General features: G+C 38.5%; 1 protein-coding gene across 4 annotated transcripts in view; it reads right to left on the bottom strand.

Moving 5' to 3' along the window:
• The window catches only part of LOC143020401 (ubiquitin domain-containing protein UBFD1-like), a 23032-nt gene extending 1940 nt beyond the window's left edge, over window positions 1–21092 (bottom strand). The window contains exons 1-9 of one of the 4 annotated variants that reach the window (XM_076176834.1): window positions 21030–21092; window positions 20547–20677; window positions 17800–17966; window positions 14863–14995; window positions 12565–12716; window positions 5899–6027; window positions 4663–4851; window positions 2981–3128; window positions 1–1572 (exon numbers count right to left, since the gene is read on the bottom strand). The exon at window positions 1–1572 is cut by the window's left edge and continues 1939 nt beyond it. In XM_076176834.1, the coding sequence (XP_076032949.1) occupies window positions 3027–3128; window positions 4663–4851; window positions 5899–6027; window positions 12565–12716; window positions 14863–14995; window positions 17800–17966; window positions 20547–20568 (894 nt within the window). In that variant the 5' untranslated portion in view covers window positions 20569–20677; window positions 21030–21092 and the 3' untranslated portion in view covers window positions 1–1572; window positions 2981–3026. Of the gene's footprint in view, window positions 1573–2980; window positions 3129–4662; window positions 4852–5898; window positions 6028–12564; window positions 12717–14862; window positions 14996–17799; window positions 17967–18136; window positions 18278–20514; window positions 20678–21025 lie in introns of those variants that run through there. The other 3 variants (XM_076176829.1, XM_076176838.1, XM_076176824.1) reach the window with 3 other exon arrangements.
• Between the last annotated feature and the right edge of the window lie 539 nt (window positions 21093–21631).

Raw genomic sequence — 21631 nt, 5'->3', positions numbered from 1 at the left:
TGAATATATATCTGTTATTAGGTCCTCCAGGTGTGCTATCAAAGGTGTTAAGTTAAGCCCCTGTTTGAATGTTGTAAAGTAGTGAAACTGCAGTGGGTTACACTGAAGGAAAAAAGAAAATAAAGAGGACAAAAAAATCTTAATATGATAATCTAAGCCTCTGTACTCTTCCAATACAGAATACAGAGTGTTTGGTCTAACCTCACATTACACAAAGTGAAAAACCCGATACACTGAATAAAAGGAATTAATGACGAAAAAATTTAGTTTTCTCTTCTGAATACATAATTTCAAGTACTACAATACGAATAAAATGTAATATGAGGTCTGCAAGCTTAAATTTTACATAAACTATAATAGACTGTTCATTACTGTTTACATTTCTATGGAAAGTGTAGTTCAAAACTATATAAATACTGTTTGAAGATTTAGCCAAAAACTGAGATGCACTTGTGTATATGAACATGCAATCTGGTGATATACCAGGCAAGTTAACAACACCAAAATTTTCCCATTGTATAATAAGGGTATTTTGGTCTAGTAATGGCTTGATTTAGTGTTGTGTTGCCAACTAAACCATGCACACTAGACTAGACCTTACGACTCTGTGTTATGAAAAATATCTAAAAAGCAATCTGGCTATGGAGAGACCAAACCTCGCAACCAATCTTATACAGAAACAACCGATAACTTGAAAAAGTACAAGGTATGCTCCTTGCAATTAGGCAAAGCCAAAGTACAAAAGCATCAATTAGGCGAGTGGTTTTAAGTCACTAAAATCATCTTAAGATATGGAACATTCCATGAATTCAATGTCTGGAAAAAGATACTAAATGCAAACCAAGCACATATGAAATTCCTTCACTATGCCCTTCTTGCGTGTGAGCCCTCACTCTCCCAGCCATTGAAAATTTTTAAATAATGTACCTCAAGATGACTTATGAGAGACCTGATGTTCTAATCTCCACTTTGGTTTGTGCCTTTACTTCCTTGGTGACAGTGCATCTTACCTGCAATGTGTGTTCTTCTGTAACCTTGTGGTAAACTGCACGAAGAACATGTCAGGTGATGCCATCAACTTTGTAAAATTGGTAGCTATCTTATGAAGTATTGTCTCTAAGCCACAAATGTATAAACTATGAATAGAGTGATATGAAACCATGACTTTCTGAATGATAATGCTGGTATGTTCTACATGTTTTATAGATGGACTCACTGCTACACATATCCGTTAGTATCACATATATAAGGATCACAATCTGTGGTCTCAGAAGCCCCTTTTAACACAATCAACACCACATAAAGTTACCAGGTTGTAAGAAGCTTCCATCACTTCCCTTACCCTGTCTTTCCTGCAACAAGTTTTGTCCTATGTCAACTCCTCTATTGCATCTTTCTTCAATCCTATAATTTATGTTAAAAAAGTAGTCTTTCCGCACTGTATTTTCAACTACTTCATAAATACCTTGACAGGAACTTATTTTCTATGTGTATTCTTCCCTTACTTTTGTTCAGGATACTCCAGAATATGAAATGATGTCTCAACCTGGGCTGCATCTTCGTTGACAGAAACTAGACAAACAAGATACAAACATTACATTCCATATCAGATTAGGCTTGTATCATTATAAATCAATACTTACATTAAGCTATGAATTGTATTCAGTCAATATTGTATTGCTAAATTTTCTATCTATAAATCACTTTAATCTAATGCATCAACCAAATAATGTAGTCTAAATTATGAAGCTAATACCATTCTCAAGGTATATGCAGTCATTAGGAACCAATGAAGGGTACCTGTATGTACCTGTACACAAACAATGCATATGCTCAGTGATAAATTATGCGAGTCCAGCATGGGCACCTAGTCTCAGTGAGACACACCTCAACACCCTTCAGATCATACAAACAAAGCCTTAAAAACAATTACAGGCTGCACATATGCCTACAGACCATCTACACTATGAAACAAAAGTCCTCAGAGTCAAAGATTGCCTTGACATGAGAGGCACACAATCACTTGCTGCAGCCTCTACAAACACAGCACACCCACTACACTATACAGCAGAACACCCACACACACACACACACACACACACCAAGAAACATAAAAAAATACACCCAAATACCTATATCACACACAAATACTTTCTTCTCTTCCTCCAAAACCACCAAATACCAGCCTCCAGAAACATATTCATAATCACATCACTTACTGCTCCATTAACACACTAAAAGACAACACATTGCTGCATGCCAGACCCCATGATATCCATCCCTCTGAATCCTCTCTCCAACAAAAGGACAGAGTCCACCTGGCCAGACTGCGATGCGGCCACCACCCAGCCCTTCTAAGCTACCAAAAGAGATTGGATGACTGCATTGAGGACAAATGCCCAGGATGTAACACTTCACCCCATACTATTCAATACATCATGGAAGACTGCATTAACCACAATCATGCACGCAAACAACACAACATACATTCCATTAAGGATTTGTGGGAAAACTCTGTTTTGGTCGTGGCATTCCTTGGGGAGATGGGACTGCTCGGACAGATAGTCTAGGGAACAACAACAACAACAACCTGTATGTGGTGGTCCTACAAGATGGGCAGCAAGGCTGTCATTTTCAAAACCTGTCAACCCCCACACCTGTCTCTGTGTATTTCCTAAACATTTTCAATCATGGTGAGCTGACAACAGGCAGCTGATTCACTCCCCCTACCAACCACTTTCAGAAAATGAAATAGAAACCATCCCACACTGATACAATACTGACAACAGTGCCAAGTTTCTTTTCAGAGAGACCTTTGTGAAGGTCTGAGGATCATTGCCAGCTACTGTGGGGCTGCAGGTTTTCCACTTGGTGAAACTCAAGGTAACAATTAATCAATCAAAACATATCAGCTTACTCAACATTCTCAAGTCTCCAAAATGTTAAATATACAAGGAAAGTGTCTTCTACATTCACCCACCAGCATCTTTATGGTGTCACTTGCATTGAAGGAGATACTGCTTCATCTACCACTTCCCAAGGACCGTATCTTTGATTGCATCTACAAACTGCGCAGGCACCCAATAGATCCAGTACCTGGAGGCTTCTGTTGGACCTAATTGGAGACCCTGTCAATAAAATAAAACAACTTCTATTATGTGTATCATTATGCAATATATCCATACAAAAACAACACACTGATCACAAAACAAGCACTCCAAGGCTGACCATCAATGAAATTCCTCTCATGACAATAAAGAACCACACTAGCACAACTACATCCAGCTTTAAAACAGAATAGGCCTGAGGTGGTTTGGGCATATGGAAAGAACAAGCAAGGAAAAACTAACAAAAAGAGCATGGCAAAACAGAGTAAATTTGAGAGGATAACCATAAATGGTGATGAAGGGGTGGTCCTAGGATGCACAAGGGATATCTACTGACCAGGGAGGGGAGATTGCATAAGATGGGAGTGAGTGGAGGGAGATTGTGAACAGATAGAAATGTGATGTAGCCCAAAGGGATATTCTTATCTGCTCCATAAATTATTTTGAGTGGCTGAGAAGGAAAAGGGAGTCATTATATAATGAAGAGGTGGGGGTAAACCAAATCATAGCTGTCAGGCACTGCTACATAAGTGTCAAGCCTCAAGCAGTGTGGCAGGGGATACAGATAACCCTTCATTCATGAAGTGCTGTGATTGGTGGTGCATATCCTCAGTACCTACTTCTTCCATCCCAATGTCATCTTTGCCCAAATTATCTAGATGACACCTCCCTTCATTCCACCAATAACTTACACACCTCATCACTTACTAGCAGTGCTACTACTTCCTTCCCTTACCTTCTCATTACTCCTCCTGACACCCTACCTGTCATGCTCCCAAACTCAAACTCACCCTTTCAACTTATTTCACTCAATACTGTCACAGCCATTTTTTTTTTTTTTTTTTACAAAAACATATTGCCAATCTCTTTCCTTCTGCTCTCAGCTGTATCCACACACATTTAATATACATCTGTGAGCCTGTCCAAGGACAGTCATTGGATGGACAATACCTCATCAATGTAAATTTCTGAATGAAGACAAATTTGAGAAAGGAAAAAACTATTGTAAATTCTTTATTTGCATAGGAGGTATTTGAGGGCATTAAGCAAGAAACAAAGTGGATAATAATTTTCTTTTTTATATAACAACAAAGGAAAGGAACTGAGTTAAGCAGGAGACAGGTCCAGGATAAGAATTTACTAGTTAGGTTAGGTTATTAGTAGCCTACTAGTGGCTGATGCAGCCAAGCATCAATGAAAACAAATTCATTGGCATATGGCTATCAGGTGTTTTAACTAATTTTTCTACATATTTTGGGAAGGCTATGTACAGAAATCATGGAAACTAGGGAAAGAGCAAAGGCATATTACAGCTGAAAACAGAATCAATCAGATATGGTTAACTACTGATATTTATTAGGTAAATAGAATGTTAACTACTGATATTTATTAGCTAAATAGAATGTTATTATAGCTTGCTGTTGATTGTATACTGAGATTATCCATGCAGTACTCTCCTTTAGACATATACTATACAATCATAAACATCACCTAAACAATTGTAAGACCCTTGTAACCAGATTACAAGAAACCTAAGATAAACAATGGGACTGACCATGATATGATACTGTTCATGGCCTTCAATGGGTTCAGAAACCACTTGCCGAATGTGGTTCATATTGATTTTCTCTGTTCTCTCCTTGGTGCCAATCCATAGCTGATCCATTTCAAGTTTGAATGTGAGACGAACTTTGCCACCTGACTTGTTGACCATTCCTGACAGGGGATGGAGGGGTAGAGTCTCCTGTTGGAGGGGAACACCATTCTTACCAACCTTTCTTCAACTCTTTATGTTCATTCTTTGGCAGTGGAAAATTAAGGCATCTCAATCACTTTGTTCTGATAGTAAAGAACAAAATGAGCAGAATATAAATGATGCAAATGTTCAAGTAACCTTAACACAAAATGTATTAATGAATTAATTCCAATTGAAAGATTACATAATATGATGATAATAATAATAATGATACTAATAATAATTGTTGCCTCGAGCTTCAATGACTGCAAACCCATGGGAAACCTAAAGCCCCACAGCAGCTCATAATGGTTCTCAGGCTCTCCCACTGATCTCTGTTGTCTTGTTGTGTTAGTGTGGGACTGTTTCTATGTCACTGGCTGACATATGTTCTCCATATGTGAAAAGGAGTTCATATACTCTAAGCTAACAGAGAGATAAACTACTTGGGGCTGCACCTCCAGATGGAGGTAAAGGGGTTGACATGTCTTCCAGGTCTTCCTTATATAAAAAATGGCCAGGTCAAAACACACCCACATCTTATATAACATGTTAGGATAGATCAAAGTGTTGAGGAGATTTGGGCATATGAAAAGAATGAGTGAGGCATGTCCTGCAATAAAGAATGTGGACAGCAGATGAGTATGAAGGGAACTTGAAAAGAAGACAAAGTATGATGAAGATGGATAGGGTAATGAGGGTCTTGGATGCATGAGGGATGCCTGTGGAGCAGCATAAAGAGTGCACAAGATGGAAGTGAATGGATAAAAGGATAATGCAGCATGATGGGATATTCTTCTCATCTACCATGTGTGTGACAGATGGTGGGGCGGGTGGTCACCATATAATGAAGTAGTGGGATGGTGCTGAGATGGGGGGAGGGGTGCATTAAATGGATTTCAATGTGCTTGTGATGGGATTGACTTTTGGCTCTGTCAACCCTCCATAGAAAAGTGAAGGAGCCTTTGGTCTGTATATATAATGTATCTGAATGAGGACTTCAAAAGCAGAAAAAAATTCCTTCCACGACAATGACAAAATTAGTAAGTAACTCACGCGTTTATTTTTGATCCCCTGCAAAGCATCCTCTGGTAGTCCTTTGTCAATTATCTTCTTGTGGTTCTTCTGTTTGCACAAAGGTTCTTTTGATGTGGCAGCTGCTGTTGGGGTCTCAGCTGGTGGTGTCTGTAAGGAAATGCAGCCAAACCTGAATATAAAGCACAGGAGCTCCAAATATATACAGTTAGAAGAAAACCTTCTGAAGACAGGTATTCATGTGTATTTATGTAACTGTATTTACCTAATTGTAATACACAGGAAAGGACCAATGCACACTGGGTCCCATCTCCTATTCTCCAATTTTTTTTTATCATACCCTCAAATTCATGTACAGTTCCAACCTAACCCATATCCTTGATTAACAATTATCATATTTAGATTTGAACTCGTATATTATTTGAGCTTAGGCTATATCACTTCCTAAGCTATTCCAAGTACTTATGCATCTTTATGGAAGACTATATTTCTTCACATCCTTTAGACATGTAGTCTTTCTTAATTTGCTTCCATGACCTCTTAAAGCCCTCCCATCTTTAATCAGGAGATCTCTCTGTCAATGCAATGCATCCCCTTAAGTGACCAATCTTTTAAAGTTGGTAGACCCAGTGCTTTTTGTCTTTCCTCATATGGTTTATCTGCCAGGCTGGGGACCAGTTTGGTTGCTGTCCTTTGTATTCTCTCAATCTTGCTTATATCCTTCACTCTGTGTGGGGACCACACTACTGACGCATATTCCAGTCTTGGATGTATCAAGGTTCTGATGAGTTCTTTCATCATCTCTTCATCCATATAGTGAAACACCACTTTGATCTTCAGCAGTAGTTCACATCTCTCCCACAATCCTGCTATGTCTGTTAAGTGACAAATTGTATTTTATCAACACTCCCAAATCTTTCTCTCCTTTTGCTTTTGTAATGGGTTCACTTCCAAAAGAATAGTTTAAAGATGGTCTTTTGCCACCATTGTCCATTTCCCATTCTTTGCTCCATCCAAAAATAATGTCTAGATCTTTTTGCAATAGTCTACCATCCTCTGCATTTTTCAATCTTCTCATGAATTTTGCATCATCTGCAGACATGTTGGCATAGCTTGCTGTTCCTTCCATCATGTCAGTAAGATAGACAAGAAATATTATTGGTGCTAGCACTGAACTTTACCAGTGTCCTCATGTATCTTTCCTTCAAAAAAATCTTCCATTCATTCTAGTGGTTTACCTTTCAGTCCTCCAAAGTGCTCCAATTTCCACACAAGTCAGTTGTAAGGTACTTTATCAAATGCCTTCTCTAGGTCAAAGTACACAAAGTCCACCCCCCCCCTCTCTCTCTCTCTTGCATTGCATCAATCACTCTTGAGTGAAAGCTTAATATACCAATGGCCATTTCCCCCTTACAAGGGAGGTAACCAAAAAAACAAAGGCAAAAAATCCACTCCCACCCATTCCATCCGAGCATACTTTACTCCCATTCATCCCCCTCCCTCCTGCTTTTTTTTTGGCTCATCGCTGCATCTTGCCCACTGCCCTGGGTTAGAAGTAGTGTGGCAAGACAGTACATCCACAGCAAGGATGCTTCATTTAATTGGTGACCCGCTGACAAGCTACACCATCCCACTTTCTCTCTGTAAGGTGTCTTCCATAAATATGACTGCATGGACTCAAACAAAGCCCATGGGAGTGACATTTCACCCCCCCCCCCCAAAAAAAAAAAAAAATATATATATATATATATATATATATAAAAATAAATAATATATATATATATATTCCTCTTTGGATTCTTGTAAGAACTTTCTTGACTTTGCTCATTCCTCTTCATTAGCATCCTTCCTAATCCAAATATCTTTTAGCTTCTCTTCTTTTGCTAACTTCCAGGACTTGCTGATTACCTCATTTGCCATGACTTGTGACTTGAACATTATTTCTATTGGATGTGTGCCATTTCTCTTATGCTGACCATACCTATATATGTTATCAATTTGGTCTGTTACATCCAAGATTTTTCCTAGAGTTACTGAGGTAATTTCCCTAATCATTTGCATTTCTTCTACAAGGTGTAACTTCCATGAGGTTCACATACATACATATACCAAGGCTTTTTCCCTCTTACAAGGGAGGTAGCCAAAAAGGACAAGGCATAAAATCATTCCCACCCATTCCATCCCTGAATACACTCCACACCCCTCCACCCTCCCTCTCATCTTAGCACCTCCTGGATGATGGGTCATCCCTGCACCTTGTCCACTGCCCTGGGTCAGAAGCAGTGTTGCAAGACACAGCACATCCACAGCAACCAAAAAGTAAGACTACATCTCTGACAAGAGATTCTCTCTCTCTTTTTTTTTAAATTGGACTATTCCTTCTTCTAGGTTATTTCTTCCCTATTACTCCATGTGTAATTCACCAAGATTTTGGATCACATGTTGCACTCATGATTGACAGTTACTACCCTCCTGGAAGAGAGCTCAGAGCTCCTATATGACTGATCTATGGGTAATGCTGTGACCTCACATGCACACCAAAATTCCCACCCACGAGAGTGGGAGTAACAACTTGCAGTGCAGTGATGCTGAAATTATTTCAGCCCTGTGTGGGATTCGAACTCGGATTGCCATAGTGGTGGCCACAATTGCTACCACTGAGCCATTGTGTCGTGTGTGTGTATGTGTGCCATCTCTCATTTTTTTAACATGGCACCATATTTATGAGAGGAAAAGGTCATTGGTGTACATATGAAAAAAAAATAAATCAATAAATAAAAAAGAAAAAATAAATAAAAAAATAAATCAATAAATAAAAAATAAATACATAAAGTAAAAAAAAAAAAAAAAAAAAAATAATAATAATAATAATAATAATGATAAAAAAATAAATAAAAAAATAACAATAATAAATAAATAAAATACATAAGGGAGGTAGCCAAAAAACAAAGGTATAAAATCCACTCCCTCCCATTCCATTCCCATAGACTCTGCTCCCACCCACCCACCTCCCTCCCTGTTATCTTGGCTCCTTTTGGATGATGGGTCATCTCTGCATCTCACCCACTGCCCTGGGTCAGAAGCAGTGTCGCAAGATACAGCAAATCCACAGCAAGGCCGCTTCATTAAATTGGCGAGCCCCCTCTCCGTCCCCTCATGCAGAAAAGAGAAGATGGGGAGGGGACAAATCCCTTTGGGTTGTGTCAATTTATTTTTCATACATCCCTCATCCCCCCCATCCCCCACCCACTCCCTTACAGGCATCACAGCATCATCCATACACAACTATTTTCCATTCACCCCTATCTTCTATCTTCTTCCATCCTTCCTCAACCGACATTCCCTTCTTTCCCAATGCCCCTTTTACCCTATCCATCCATCTCATCCTAGGTTGCTCCCTCATGTTCACTCCTCCTACCTCTGCCTTCCACAACTCTTTTACTAATCTTTCTTCATTCATTCTTTACATGTGTCCAAAACATCCCAATACCTTTTCATCAACCCTATCTCCCAACTTCCTTTCCATCCCCATTCTCCTCTCCTCCTTGTTTCTCACTCTATCCAGCCTAGTAACTCCTATCATACTTCTCAGGCACCTCATCTCAAACACATTCAAACTCCTCCTCTCTTTCTCTCTTATGTTCCATGTTTCTGCCCCATACAGTGTTGTTGGCACAATCACTCCTTCATACAATCTCCTCTTAGCATCCATTCCCAGATGTCTATTTCTCATTACACTTTTTAATCCACCTAGGCATTTAACTGCTTCTCCCAATCTACATTCTACCTCCACCTCCACTCCTCCCTTTCCTGCCACATTCACACCCAAGTATCTAAAACTATCCACTTCCTCCAGTCTCTCTCCCTTAATACTCACATCCAGTCTACTGCCACTTTCTCCCTTGTATATCTCATCACCTTATTTTACCCATATTTGTCTTCAACTTCCTTCTTTCACACACCTTCCCAAACTCTGTCACTAACTTCCTCAATCCCTCCTCTGATCCTGCTGCAAGTGCAGTATCGTCAGCAAACAACAACTGGCTCACCTCCCACTTTTCTTCATTTTCTTTAACCATCTCCAATCCCTGACCCATTACCTCTCACACCACCCCATCCATGTATAAACTGAACAGCCAAGGCAAAATAACACATCTCTGGCAAAGTCCCACCTTTACCTCAAACCACACACACTCTCCATTTCGGACTCTAACACTCTCGTAAAAACTCTTGACAGCTCCTAAAAGCTTTCCTCCTATCCCATATATCTGCAATACCTACTATGGTGCCTTCCTGTCTACCCTGTCATAAGCCTTTTCCAAATCCATAAAAACCCAAAAATCCTAAAGCTCTCTCACATGTCTGTCTTACCACAAAAATCTGATATACACAACCCCTACCTGTCCTAAACCCACACTGTTCCTCACCAATTCCTCCCTCTGTTCCTCTCCTAATCCTTTCAATCAAGATCCTCCCATATGTCTTTCCAACTACACTTAACAAGCTGATCCCACTAAAACTACTACATTCACACTTGTAACCTTTTCCCTTGTAAAGTGGAACTATACAGGCACTCCTCCAGTCCTGTTGCACTCTACCCTCTCTTAAACAAACATTAAAAAACCTCACCAGCCAGCCAGTCCACCATCACTGTACCTGCATGACACCGATCCTACCCAGATGCCTTACCTTCTCTCATCATCTTAACAACTGCCTTCATTTCATCTTTTCTTATTTCTTCTCCATTTTCCTCACTCATCACTGTTATATTCTTAGTACTTCCCACTACACTACCTTTCCCTCCCTATCCTCCTTCACATTTAGCATCTTCCTCTAACTGCCTTCTCTTCCATTATCATCTCTCCATCTGCACCTTTTACCTTTTCTTCTCTACTTGATTTGCCTCCTCTTCCTTAATTTCTTTCCAAAATATCTTTTTATTACTTTTAATTTTTTTTTGTCATACTCTTACCCCATTTCACATCTGCTCTCCTCTTTGCCTCCTTTTATTTTATGTTTTACTTCTCTTCTTTTTTCTTTGTACCTCTCATACAATTCTTTTGTCCTATTTTGTAACCATTCTGTGAATGCTCGCTTCTTTTTTCTACAACCGTCTTTGCTTTCTCATACCACAACTCACTACCCCTTCTATTTCCTCCTGTCCTCCTTGTTTGACACACAATCTTTGCACATCTCCATTCCTAGTTATATTCTATCCTTTCATCTCTCCCACTCCTCTCTCAGCTTCTTGTACTCCTTTTCTTTCTCATTTAAGCAGTTCACTTTGAACACCTCCCTACCTTCTGTCTTTTTTCCTCTTTCTCCATCTATCCTCCACTCTCAACTTACCTTCTACCAAAAAATGATCTGATATTCCCCAACTCTCTCCCCTTAGAACATGTACATCCTTAACTCTTTCTACTATTCTACTGGTTACCATGATAGAGCCCATTAACTCTCTATCTACCACCCTTACATCCACCACCCTCTCCAATGTGTACTTATGCTTAACTTTCTTCCTAAACACTGTATTTACTATCATCAACTCTCTAGACACATCTCCATCATCAACATTCCACTATGATTTTTTCCTGGAACTCCACACTTTCCAACCACTCTGTCTATTGATTTATTTCCTACCCTAGCATTGAGGTCTCCCAATACCACTACATTGATATTTCTCCCTAATCCCTCTATGAACTCACTTAAATCTATCCAAAAAGCCTCCCTTTCCCCTACACTCTTCTTACTACCAGGCCCATATGCACTTACAAAAACCCACATCTCCCTTCCCAGTTTCACCTTCATCCACATACCTTGAAGAAACCTCCTTCCACTCCACCACACACCTATCTCTTCACTTACTAATATAACCACCCTTACTCTCCCTCATCCTCTCTTCACTCCTGAGATCCTCCCAACTACATTCCCAAACTCAAACTTGCCCCTCCCTTTCAACTTGGTTTCATTCAATGCCAACACATCCATCTTTCTTCTCACAAACATACTGCCTATCTCTTCCCTTTTACTCTCATCTGTAACACATCCACGCAACCTAGGATGAGATGGATGGATGGGGTAAAAGGGGCTTTGGTAAAGAGAGAAATGTCTGTTGAGGAAGGAGGGGAGAGGACAGAAAATAGGGGTGAATGGAGAATGATTGTATATGAATGATGTTGTGATGCATGAGGTGGAATGGGTGGGGAATGGGGGATGAGGTAGTATACGAGAGAAAAATTTGATGCAGCCTGAAGGGATTTCTCCCCGTCTTCTCCTTTTCTGCATGATGGGACGGAGAGGGGGGGGTTCACCGATTTAATGAAGCAGCCTTGCTGTAGATGTGCTGTGTCTTGCGACACTGCTTATGACCCAGGGCAGTGGACAAGATGCAGGGATGACCAGTCATCCAGGAGGTGCCAAGATAAGAGGGAGGGAAGAGGGAAGAGGGTGGAGGGGAGTAGAGTGTATTAGGGATGAAATGGGTGGGAGTGGTTTTTATGTCTTTGTGTTTGGCTACCTCCCTTATAAGGGGGGGAAAAAGCCTTTTGTATATGTATGAAAAAATAATAATAATAAATAAATAAAATAAAAAATAAGAACACAGGAAATCTAAATTTATGATGCTTTAAATTTGTGTAAATACAATTTTTTTCAATCTATCAGAAGTACTACAATTCAGAAACTCACTTCAGTCTTGGCCGTATTGACATTGACCACATCGTCCAATTTAGAACCAACTACCATCACCTTCATGCCTTTGGTTACACCCAACTCACGTAGCGTCTTTTCATCCTTAGCCAGTCCTTTGATCATTACTTTCTGCATTGCAGGTAAAACATCTGCAGAGAACAAAATCTAAATTACAAAATGCTTAAATACAAACCTAATGCTGGATGATTCAGGTGTCTTGTAAACTATCAAGTTTTAATTCTAATGAATTCCAGGAATTACCTACCATATATCATTTAAGGAATTACCTAAAAAATTATATTAAATATCAAGCATGGCATTTGTCTTCAAAATATTTATAATGCTTTTCATCCTCAGGTATTTAAATACATTCAGTAAACCCAAGTAAAAGTTTTCAATAATTTATGCAAATATCAAAAGCATTTTTATTTGTAACATGGCATGCAAAACCCATGTTACCTTTGTGAGATAAAACGAAAAACTTGTCACAATATCTACTACCAGTGGCTAAGTCACATATGGAGCTGCCACTACACAAGCAAAAGTTCCTCATCATAATGCAGTTCTTCAATACATGTCCCGTAATTTGTCTTTAATGACCACATACCTTCCCCATGAAGTTCTTTACATTTATTAATCTCTCATTGAGTTTTCCATACCTTTATGATCATTGCCCTTTCACAGATTCACTTATTATAATGGTATGTCCACTGCAACTAATATTCTCAAATATATTTGCATATCACCACAGTTTATTGCTATTTCTCCACATGCATTAATTACACAATTACATCTAATAATTATCACTTGACACATTTTGATTCCATTACAACAATGCACTTTTATACATCAAGAAAATTAAGAAAAGAAAATAAAAAAATTGCTTTCAAATATATTTGTTCCAACCAACACATTTGCTTTTAACAGGGTCTATCTTTCTTACAGTTTCCAAGACTGCACCCCTTCTCAACATCTGTGCACTCTGTATATCCTTTCTATCCTTTCTCACATTCTAGTTTTACTCTGAAGGACTTTCATTCTTATGGATTTCACATCATAACCTTACCATGCTATTCCAAACTTCAACCTCCATTTATCAAATACTGAAAATTATTCAGAACATCAGAGAAAAGAGTAAACACCAGCCATGAATGAGAGCTACTAGAAAAACAAGAAAGCATACGTGCTGGTGACCACAATTTAGTAAATGTCAAACTTCACAACACATCTAGACTGACAGGTGCACAGCCCCAATTCCAGACCTGTTAATAACAAGTTTTAATGATTTGCAGCATGAGTTGGGACTCACAAATGGGCTTGACTGACAAACCTGTGAAACAGATAAGGGAAATTTCTTCAAAATATGCTCGCCTAAGTTAATAAAATACAAGTTCTAACGAATCAGAGATCACTCATCAATTCATTGGCTTGGATCTCTTGTAAGACCCACAGCTCCCAGGTAACTGGTAATGGCTACTGGATTAGCCCAAAAGTCACTAAGACAAGGAAGATATATTGTGCTGTCGCCTGAGTAAGACAAGATTAAGGCAGTGTACAATGAGGTGTTTTGAGTTTTGTTTCCACAAGAAATCCTCCAGACAATGATATGTTGTGATATACAGCAATGAACTTATAAAAAGTATTCCATTTCCCTAAGGCCACACTATTTTTATTCATTGGGTTACAGGCCCATCTACATTGTAAAACCTGAAATCAAAATAAAATAAAAACAGGCAAAATTCCTTTTTTTATTTTCACCAAACTGCCAACTAGTGCTGGTATAACAAATTAAAGAGAGAAAAAAAAAAAAAAACTGTGGGCCTACTGTTTGTACAAAACATGCTTGGTACAAACAGCTTGTGTGCTAATCAGCCTGGCCAGTGAGAAGGTATAAATGAAACAAAACTGGGAAAAAAATAAAAATAAAAAATAAAATAAATAAATAAATAAAAATAATAATAATTTCCTTTGACCTGTCAACATGGCCTCCTACAAGTTTTATATAAATCATTTTTTTTTTTTTCTTCCAACCTACGGGGAAGGATCCATGGTGCCCATAACCCTATGAATAAAAAAAGTCTGGCCAAACTTCAAATCGCTGGATTTTGGAAAGATATAACCAAGTCCCTCTCAGTGTCAAGGACTGGACAGTGAAAACAAACAAGAAATTAAATTAAGATCATTAGCATACACAGATTTTGGCCAGCAGAAAGATATTCTGATCACTGCATACGAACAGCTCATACAATTTTTGCCTGATACACTTTGAAATACAAACTACCAACTTATACTTACAAATTAAAGACTGCAGATGTTCTTTAAGTTGTTTGATAGTGTTGTCCAAGGGAAATTCGATATCATATTTGGTTTTATTAAAGATGAGCTTAAAATTCACCATCTCCTGATCCTTTTTTTCTTCTGCTGTATCCTGAAAGACAATATATATATATATGTTATACTAATGACCCACTTTCAGAGAAGAATAGGCGAAAGTAAAAAGATCCGTATATTTCGATCACTATCTGTGATCCTCTTCAGCAGATGTGATTACAGAGTGGAGAAAAGCATGTATTTATACAAAAGTAGTGAGGTGAGCAGGTAGGGACGGGGACTCAGGTCACGTGTCCGGCGCTACGTGGACATTGGTGGATTTTGTCCACTGTTGATGTAGAGGGTAGCAGTCTATTTATAGCTAAGGAAGTTATACAATCTGGTGACCATTGGCCATTGGAAATATCATAATTAGGAAAATTATTTATTAAAGAGGATTCTATTATTTTTCTTCTAAAACGGCATTTAGATTTGTAAATTATTTCAGTGTCGTCCCAATTTATCTGATGGCTTTTATTGCAATCTAAACAAGGTAACTTGTAAACTCCAGGAGTTGTATTGCTCTTTGATCTGTGATGTACATTGGCAACTTTACTGAACAAATTATTAGGATAATTGAAGATGAAATTGACTTTTTCCTTTGGTAACAATTGAGACATTGATTGATTTATTATATGGAAATTTTATGCAAAGAATGAGTGAAGAAAGACTAGTAAAAGAGGTATGGAAGGCAGATGTGGAAGGAGTGAACACGAGGGGGGGACCTAGAATGAGATGGATGGATGGGGTGAAAGGGGCTTTGGGGAAGAGGGGAATGTCTGTTGAGGAAGGACCGGAGAGGACAGAAGACAGGGGTGAATGGAGAATGGTTGTATATGGATGATGTTGTGATGCATGAGGTGGAATGGGTGGGGGGACGGGGGCTGAGGTAGTATGTGTGAGTAAAATTTGACGTAGCCCAAAGGGATTTCTCCCAGTCTTCTCCTTTTCTGCATGAGGGGACGGAAAGGGGGGGGGGGTCGCCGATTTAATGAAGCGGCCTTGCTGTGGATGTGCTGTGTCTTGCGACACTGCTTCTGACCCAGGGCAGTGGACAAGATGAAGGGATGACCCGTCATCCAGGAGGTGCCAAGAAAAGAGGGAGGGTAGAGGGTGGAGGGGAGTGGAGTGCATTTAGGGATGGAATGGGTGGGAATGGTTTTTATGCCTTTTTTCTTTTTGGCTACCTCCCTTGTAAGGAGGAAAAAGCCCTTGGTATATGTATGCAATTTTATGCAACAATTATCCCACTTGTACTTCATAGTGGAATGGGAATCAGATTTATAAAAACTAATTTTTGCCTTGCTAAGGGCTTTTTGTAAAAACCATGACGGGTATCCTAATTTTAACTGATTTCTTACTGATATTAATTCCATGTCTAAATATTGTGAACTGCATATTTTCAAAGCACATAAAAATAGGCCAGAAGTGACACTATATTTTATCTGAATGATAGCTAAAGAAATGTAGGTAGTTCCCTGTATGGGTGGGCTTCCTGTAAACTGTAAACAATAAAGACTGAATTTCTAATTATTAAGATATCTAAAAATGGTAATTTGTGATCTATTTCCCATTCCACTTTGAATTTTATGTTATTCATTAAGTGACTGAGTTTATTGTGGAATTCTTGGAAGGAACCCCATTCATCATCCCAAACTGTAAAAATGTCATCAACATATCTGTACCAAAACATTGTGGGTGGTTTAATTCCTGGTAGTAGCACTGACTCAAAATATTCCATATTAAAATGACATTGTTTACCATCACAACCTCCCCCTATCTGAAGGCAAGGACAGTGCCCCTCACAGAGGACTTTGTAGTGTGGAATTTAATGAACCATGCCCTTGGTTCAACTTCACCAGTGGCAGGATTCGAACTGCCATCCCCTCAACCTTCGCTGCAAGTAATGACGCTGTAACCTGCTCAGCCAGCAAGCTTCCATAAATAATATAAATAAATAAAAATTAAATAAAATATATAACTGACCTCCATATGGAACTTTGCAGTCTATATTAAAGTGTACTATGTAAAAAATAGGTCCCATAGTACAACTGTGGTACAGGAGTGAATTATGGATACTGGCTGGTAATAGTACATTAGAATTTGATGGTGTTGTGTTTGTTACAAGAAAAACTGATAAAGGATGGTGTGTTCTGGTAAAAATTTAAGTGTAAATAGAAATGACAAAAATGTAGAAAGGTGAGCACAATGGCTAAAATGAGTATGGGCTATGTTGAAATGGGTACATGGTTGGTATGAAAGAGAACCAAGTGGCAATAAATTAACAATGGAAGGATAGTGTAAAGGTCTGCACCATGATTATAGCAATTATTGCCTCTTGTTTCAATGTTATAGGAACATGCAGCCCTACAGCAACTGTCAATAGTCCTTAGGCCATCCCAAGGACCCTGGGATGAAACTTTGTACTCCTATGTTATACTGGTGTGGGATTGTTTCTATGTCACTCTATTATAGTAACAGGATGAGGGGAGTACCTGCTATATGTAAGCTGTCCTAATGAGAAAAGGTAGAAGAAATACAGGTGAAGCCGACAGAAGAAGATACTGGGTATAGTACTGAGATTAATTGTCAGCATCCTTGGGAACTCCTGATGAAAGTGAGGGTGTTGACAGGTTATGAAGATGGGGGAAGGATGGAAATTATTTTTCTTAAATCTATTTTGCAGGACCACCATTAGTAGGCCCCCATCACCGGTTCTGTTGCTTCGAGTAAAAGCAGGCAAAATGGAAAAAAAATTAACATCATTTAACATTCTGTAAATTTTTATATGAAAGAAAGTATAAAAGTCACTTCTACAGCTTTATCCACCTATCCATTAATTGAATTAAAGACGATACCAACCGCTACAGCCTCAGTGGCCTCTGTATCATCATTATCGGCATCTGTTGTTGCAGCTCCTGCCTCTTGCTTCCCAGTATCATCATTGTTTTCCTCTTGCCCTCCTGATTCTGGTTGAGAACTGTCTGGCTTCCCTTCTTTTGTTGTGGAATCTGCTTCATTCATTGTGGCTAAAAGAAAAGAGGCAAAAATAGAGACTAAGGTAACTAAATATATTTCCTACAATAGGGTATTGCTATATTATGCACTGAACACATTCAATGAAGGAAATAGCATTTCCAAAGGAGGGACCATCAAGAAGAAAAAAATTACATCTTTTAACCAACATTTCTGTTCTCACCTTCCCTAAAGGGACCAATGACCTGTATCTGCATATGGTGATCCAGCAAGATGAACAGCAAAGCTGGCCATTTTCAAAACCTGTCAACCCCCTCACTTCCATCAGGAGGTGCAGCCCTCAGGGGTTGACACTGTCTTCTGACTGGGCCCAAAATTTCTATCATACCAATTTATAGATTGTTATGTTCAACTGTATTTCTCACACTTTATCACACATGGAGAGGTGACAACTGCTCCCTTAACCCTACCACTTTCAGCTGACAACATGGAAACACTCCCACACTAACACAACACAGACAACTGTCTAAATTTTCTTCCCAGTGAGATATGGGAGGACCTGAGGACTGCTTCCAGCCACGGGGTGGCTAAAGGTTTTCCACTTTGTGTAACTCAAGGTGGCAATTAATCAATCAGACCTTTTTTTCTGTTACTTCCTTTTTGGATTCTTGTGAATTAATTTCTGGTTCTTGTGTGTTCTTCCTTCATTCTCTTGATTTTTCTCCATTTTTCTCTAAGCCACATCTCTGACCTTTTCAGCTGCCTCCCATTATACAACAGGATTTTCCACTAACTTTTGGGATGCACTTGTTCATACATAATTTCTAACAGTTTAGAAAAATTTCCCATTTCTATTTTTCTTCTATTCGTGAATTCATTCCAGTCTACTTCAAAAAATCCTCAAAGCTATGAAATTTGTTTCCCCAAAAACATGTAAAAGGAACTACAACGCACAAAGAACCAGTGCACTTGCATTTAATAATATAATCCAGAATTCAGTAGTGAATGTCAGATTACAACTATTACCATAAGATATGATGCAGGATAGCATACAGATTGGTACTGGGGCCCTTGTTCTTTCTGGTTCAAATCAATGACACTAAGTAACCACCCTCAGATTTAACAAAGCTGATTATCCAGAAACACTAAAATACCTCCAAATGGGTTGACATTAACAATATGTGGCTTAACAATGACAAACTTGAACTACTGAAGTGTGGTCTCAGCATATAGATAACACCTTCTGACTATGCAAAGGAAGGGTCATGCTATATTACCATATGCAGGTGTACTTCTGATGCTAACTGACGATGCCACCTTCCCGAACCACATTTTAACAATGGCAAATAAAGCCAAACAAATGTCTGGGTGGTTCCTAAGACCTTTCATATTAACAGAGCAAAAACATATGATGACAATGTGGAGAACACTCACACAGCCAATTCTCAATTACTATAGCAATCTCTGGTCACATCATAGAAAGAATGAGTGGTATACAAGAACTGGAGTTGATATAGAGGGTTTTCACCAAGAACACTGAAGCCATGAATGACCTCAATTACTGGGGATGCTTGGTAAAACTGGGCCTATACTCTCATGAAAGGAGATGAGCATGATGAGATATTGGACCATACATGTATTGAAGATACTAATAAAGCAGGTTCCTGATAATGCTTCTGTACCATTGCAGGCCAAATCAAATGGCCACATCAGACACCAGTACAAGAGACATACTCTCCCTCCATCAGACCTATAGAGGATTAAAATTCTCCTAGCCTCCACTCTTACACACAATTGGTGAATTGCTCCTACGTCCTGAACACACTTCTACAATATTTCAGAAACTTCACTGACTACCTACAGAACAAATTTCGGTGGATACTATCTGATGAACCTGATCCTGATTATGTTATATTGCATAGCAACCTTCAACTGTGTCAGACCATATGGCATATCAACCTCTTACAAAAGGACTATTGTGTGCATGGCAGTGATGGATCACCAATTTGAGGAACACCCCCAGATTCTACCAAGTCATTTATAAAAGCATAGTGTTTATCAACATCTTTCAGTGAATAACTTCTTTTTATTACTAATGATAGTATCTAAAATACTCCCCTGCTAGCTGTATAATATATCTGAGTGCAAATTGGAATACCTGAGACTCAGAATTATATTCTTGCAAAAATAGTCTTTTCCTCAATGTCAAGACAATACCAAATTGGATAAAATCATTATTTGCATCATATGGTTCTCTGTTTCCCCAATCTAAGATGTTAAACCTTTAATATGAATCAATCATCACATTCACCTAGGCCCAGGCAAACTAAATGTTACATGGTCTAAAGTACAAGACTATTACAAAATCTCCGTCCCAACGTAAGTTGCCCCATTTCAAATAATCTAAAACACCCATACCAACATCACCAGAATCCCACATTACCTTATAATTACTTTAGATATATAACTATATGTTTCAATTACTACGAATTGCATTTCACGGGGATAACTGGTTCGGTATGGCTCTGAAGTTTTCAATGTCTGACAATTAATCCTTCACATAATAATAATCATAACTAATTACATCATTCAGAAACTTACATTAATGGCAAATATTACACCTAATTACGTACTTTGCTTGCTTTCGTTTGACATGTGAAGTGACTTGCAAGTTGTTTCTACAAATGCGTTTGTTCAAGTCAAAATAACAACAATCAGCTGAGAGTCCCTGATGGGGGGTTGGTGTGTACTTGAATGAAGTTAACTGAAAAGAAAAATATGACTGTAGATATTTAATAATCTTATTAACATAATTTAAACTCCTACATATTTACTTTTTGCATGAATATTAAGAAAAAGCATAAATAGAACAAAATATATTTGTATAAATGTAGTCAAGAACCAACATCTTATTGGTTTGCAGTACGACTGTGTCAGCAGTTGTTTTGAAACTCATATTTCAACAGTTTGGTGGTGATAAATAACAAAAATGTAACACTGCCATCAACGAAACCCCCAAAATGACTTAATAATGCAGGAGAGCATATGTGGCACAACTGAAATTAACCCGGTGCATAAAACTAAAAACAAAATGTACTGGAGTCTGACGCACGTACGACTGAGGTGGAGATGGGCGTGTGCCTCAGTGCTTCAAATTTGAGACAAATGGGTTACTGCCACTGTCACTGGTGAATCGCCGTGATACTTAGACCATGCATAGTTAATTTAAAATCAAATTAAGCTCATGTATATGTAATATTTAACCTACAATACCTAAACTTTTCAATTTTATTTTTAAAATAATTTCTGTGTTGTTTGCCCGATTTTTTTCCTTATTCCATAAAATATCTATGCGGACAGCTATCAATTGAGGCCCTTTACCGTTCTCCTTCATTTTCTAATGTCCTCTTATTATTCTTTCAGTCCGTTCGTCCTTTCATTTCGTTGCCTCTGTACTTTTTATTTATTCATTTATTCATTTGTCATTTATTAATTCATCAATTATCTATTTAGGTGTTTATCTATTTATCTATTGTATATTTCTTTTTGTGTGGAGATCATACTACTACTGCGTATCTTAAGAGCATAAGAATAAAGGAGACTGCAAGAGACAATAAGGCTTACACTAGACAGTTTCATGTTCATTACCACCTGTCATCCCCATCCATATAGTTGTCTAACCGTTTCTTAAAACAACCGATAGCTTCAGAGCTCAGTA

Source organism: Oratosquilla oratoria, chromosome 3 (assembly GCF_046742065.1).
Source record: "Oratosquilla oratoria isolate Oo_2021 chromosome 3, ASM4674206v1, whole genome shotgun sequence".
Classification (NCBI taxonomy): domain Eukaryota; kingdom Metazoa; phylum Arthropoda; class Malacostraca; order Stomatopoda; family Squillidae; genus Oratosquilla; species Oratosquilla oratoria.
Note: the sequence above shows the minus strand (reverse complement) of the source record. Positions and strands in the feature narration are given on the sequence as shown.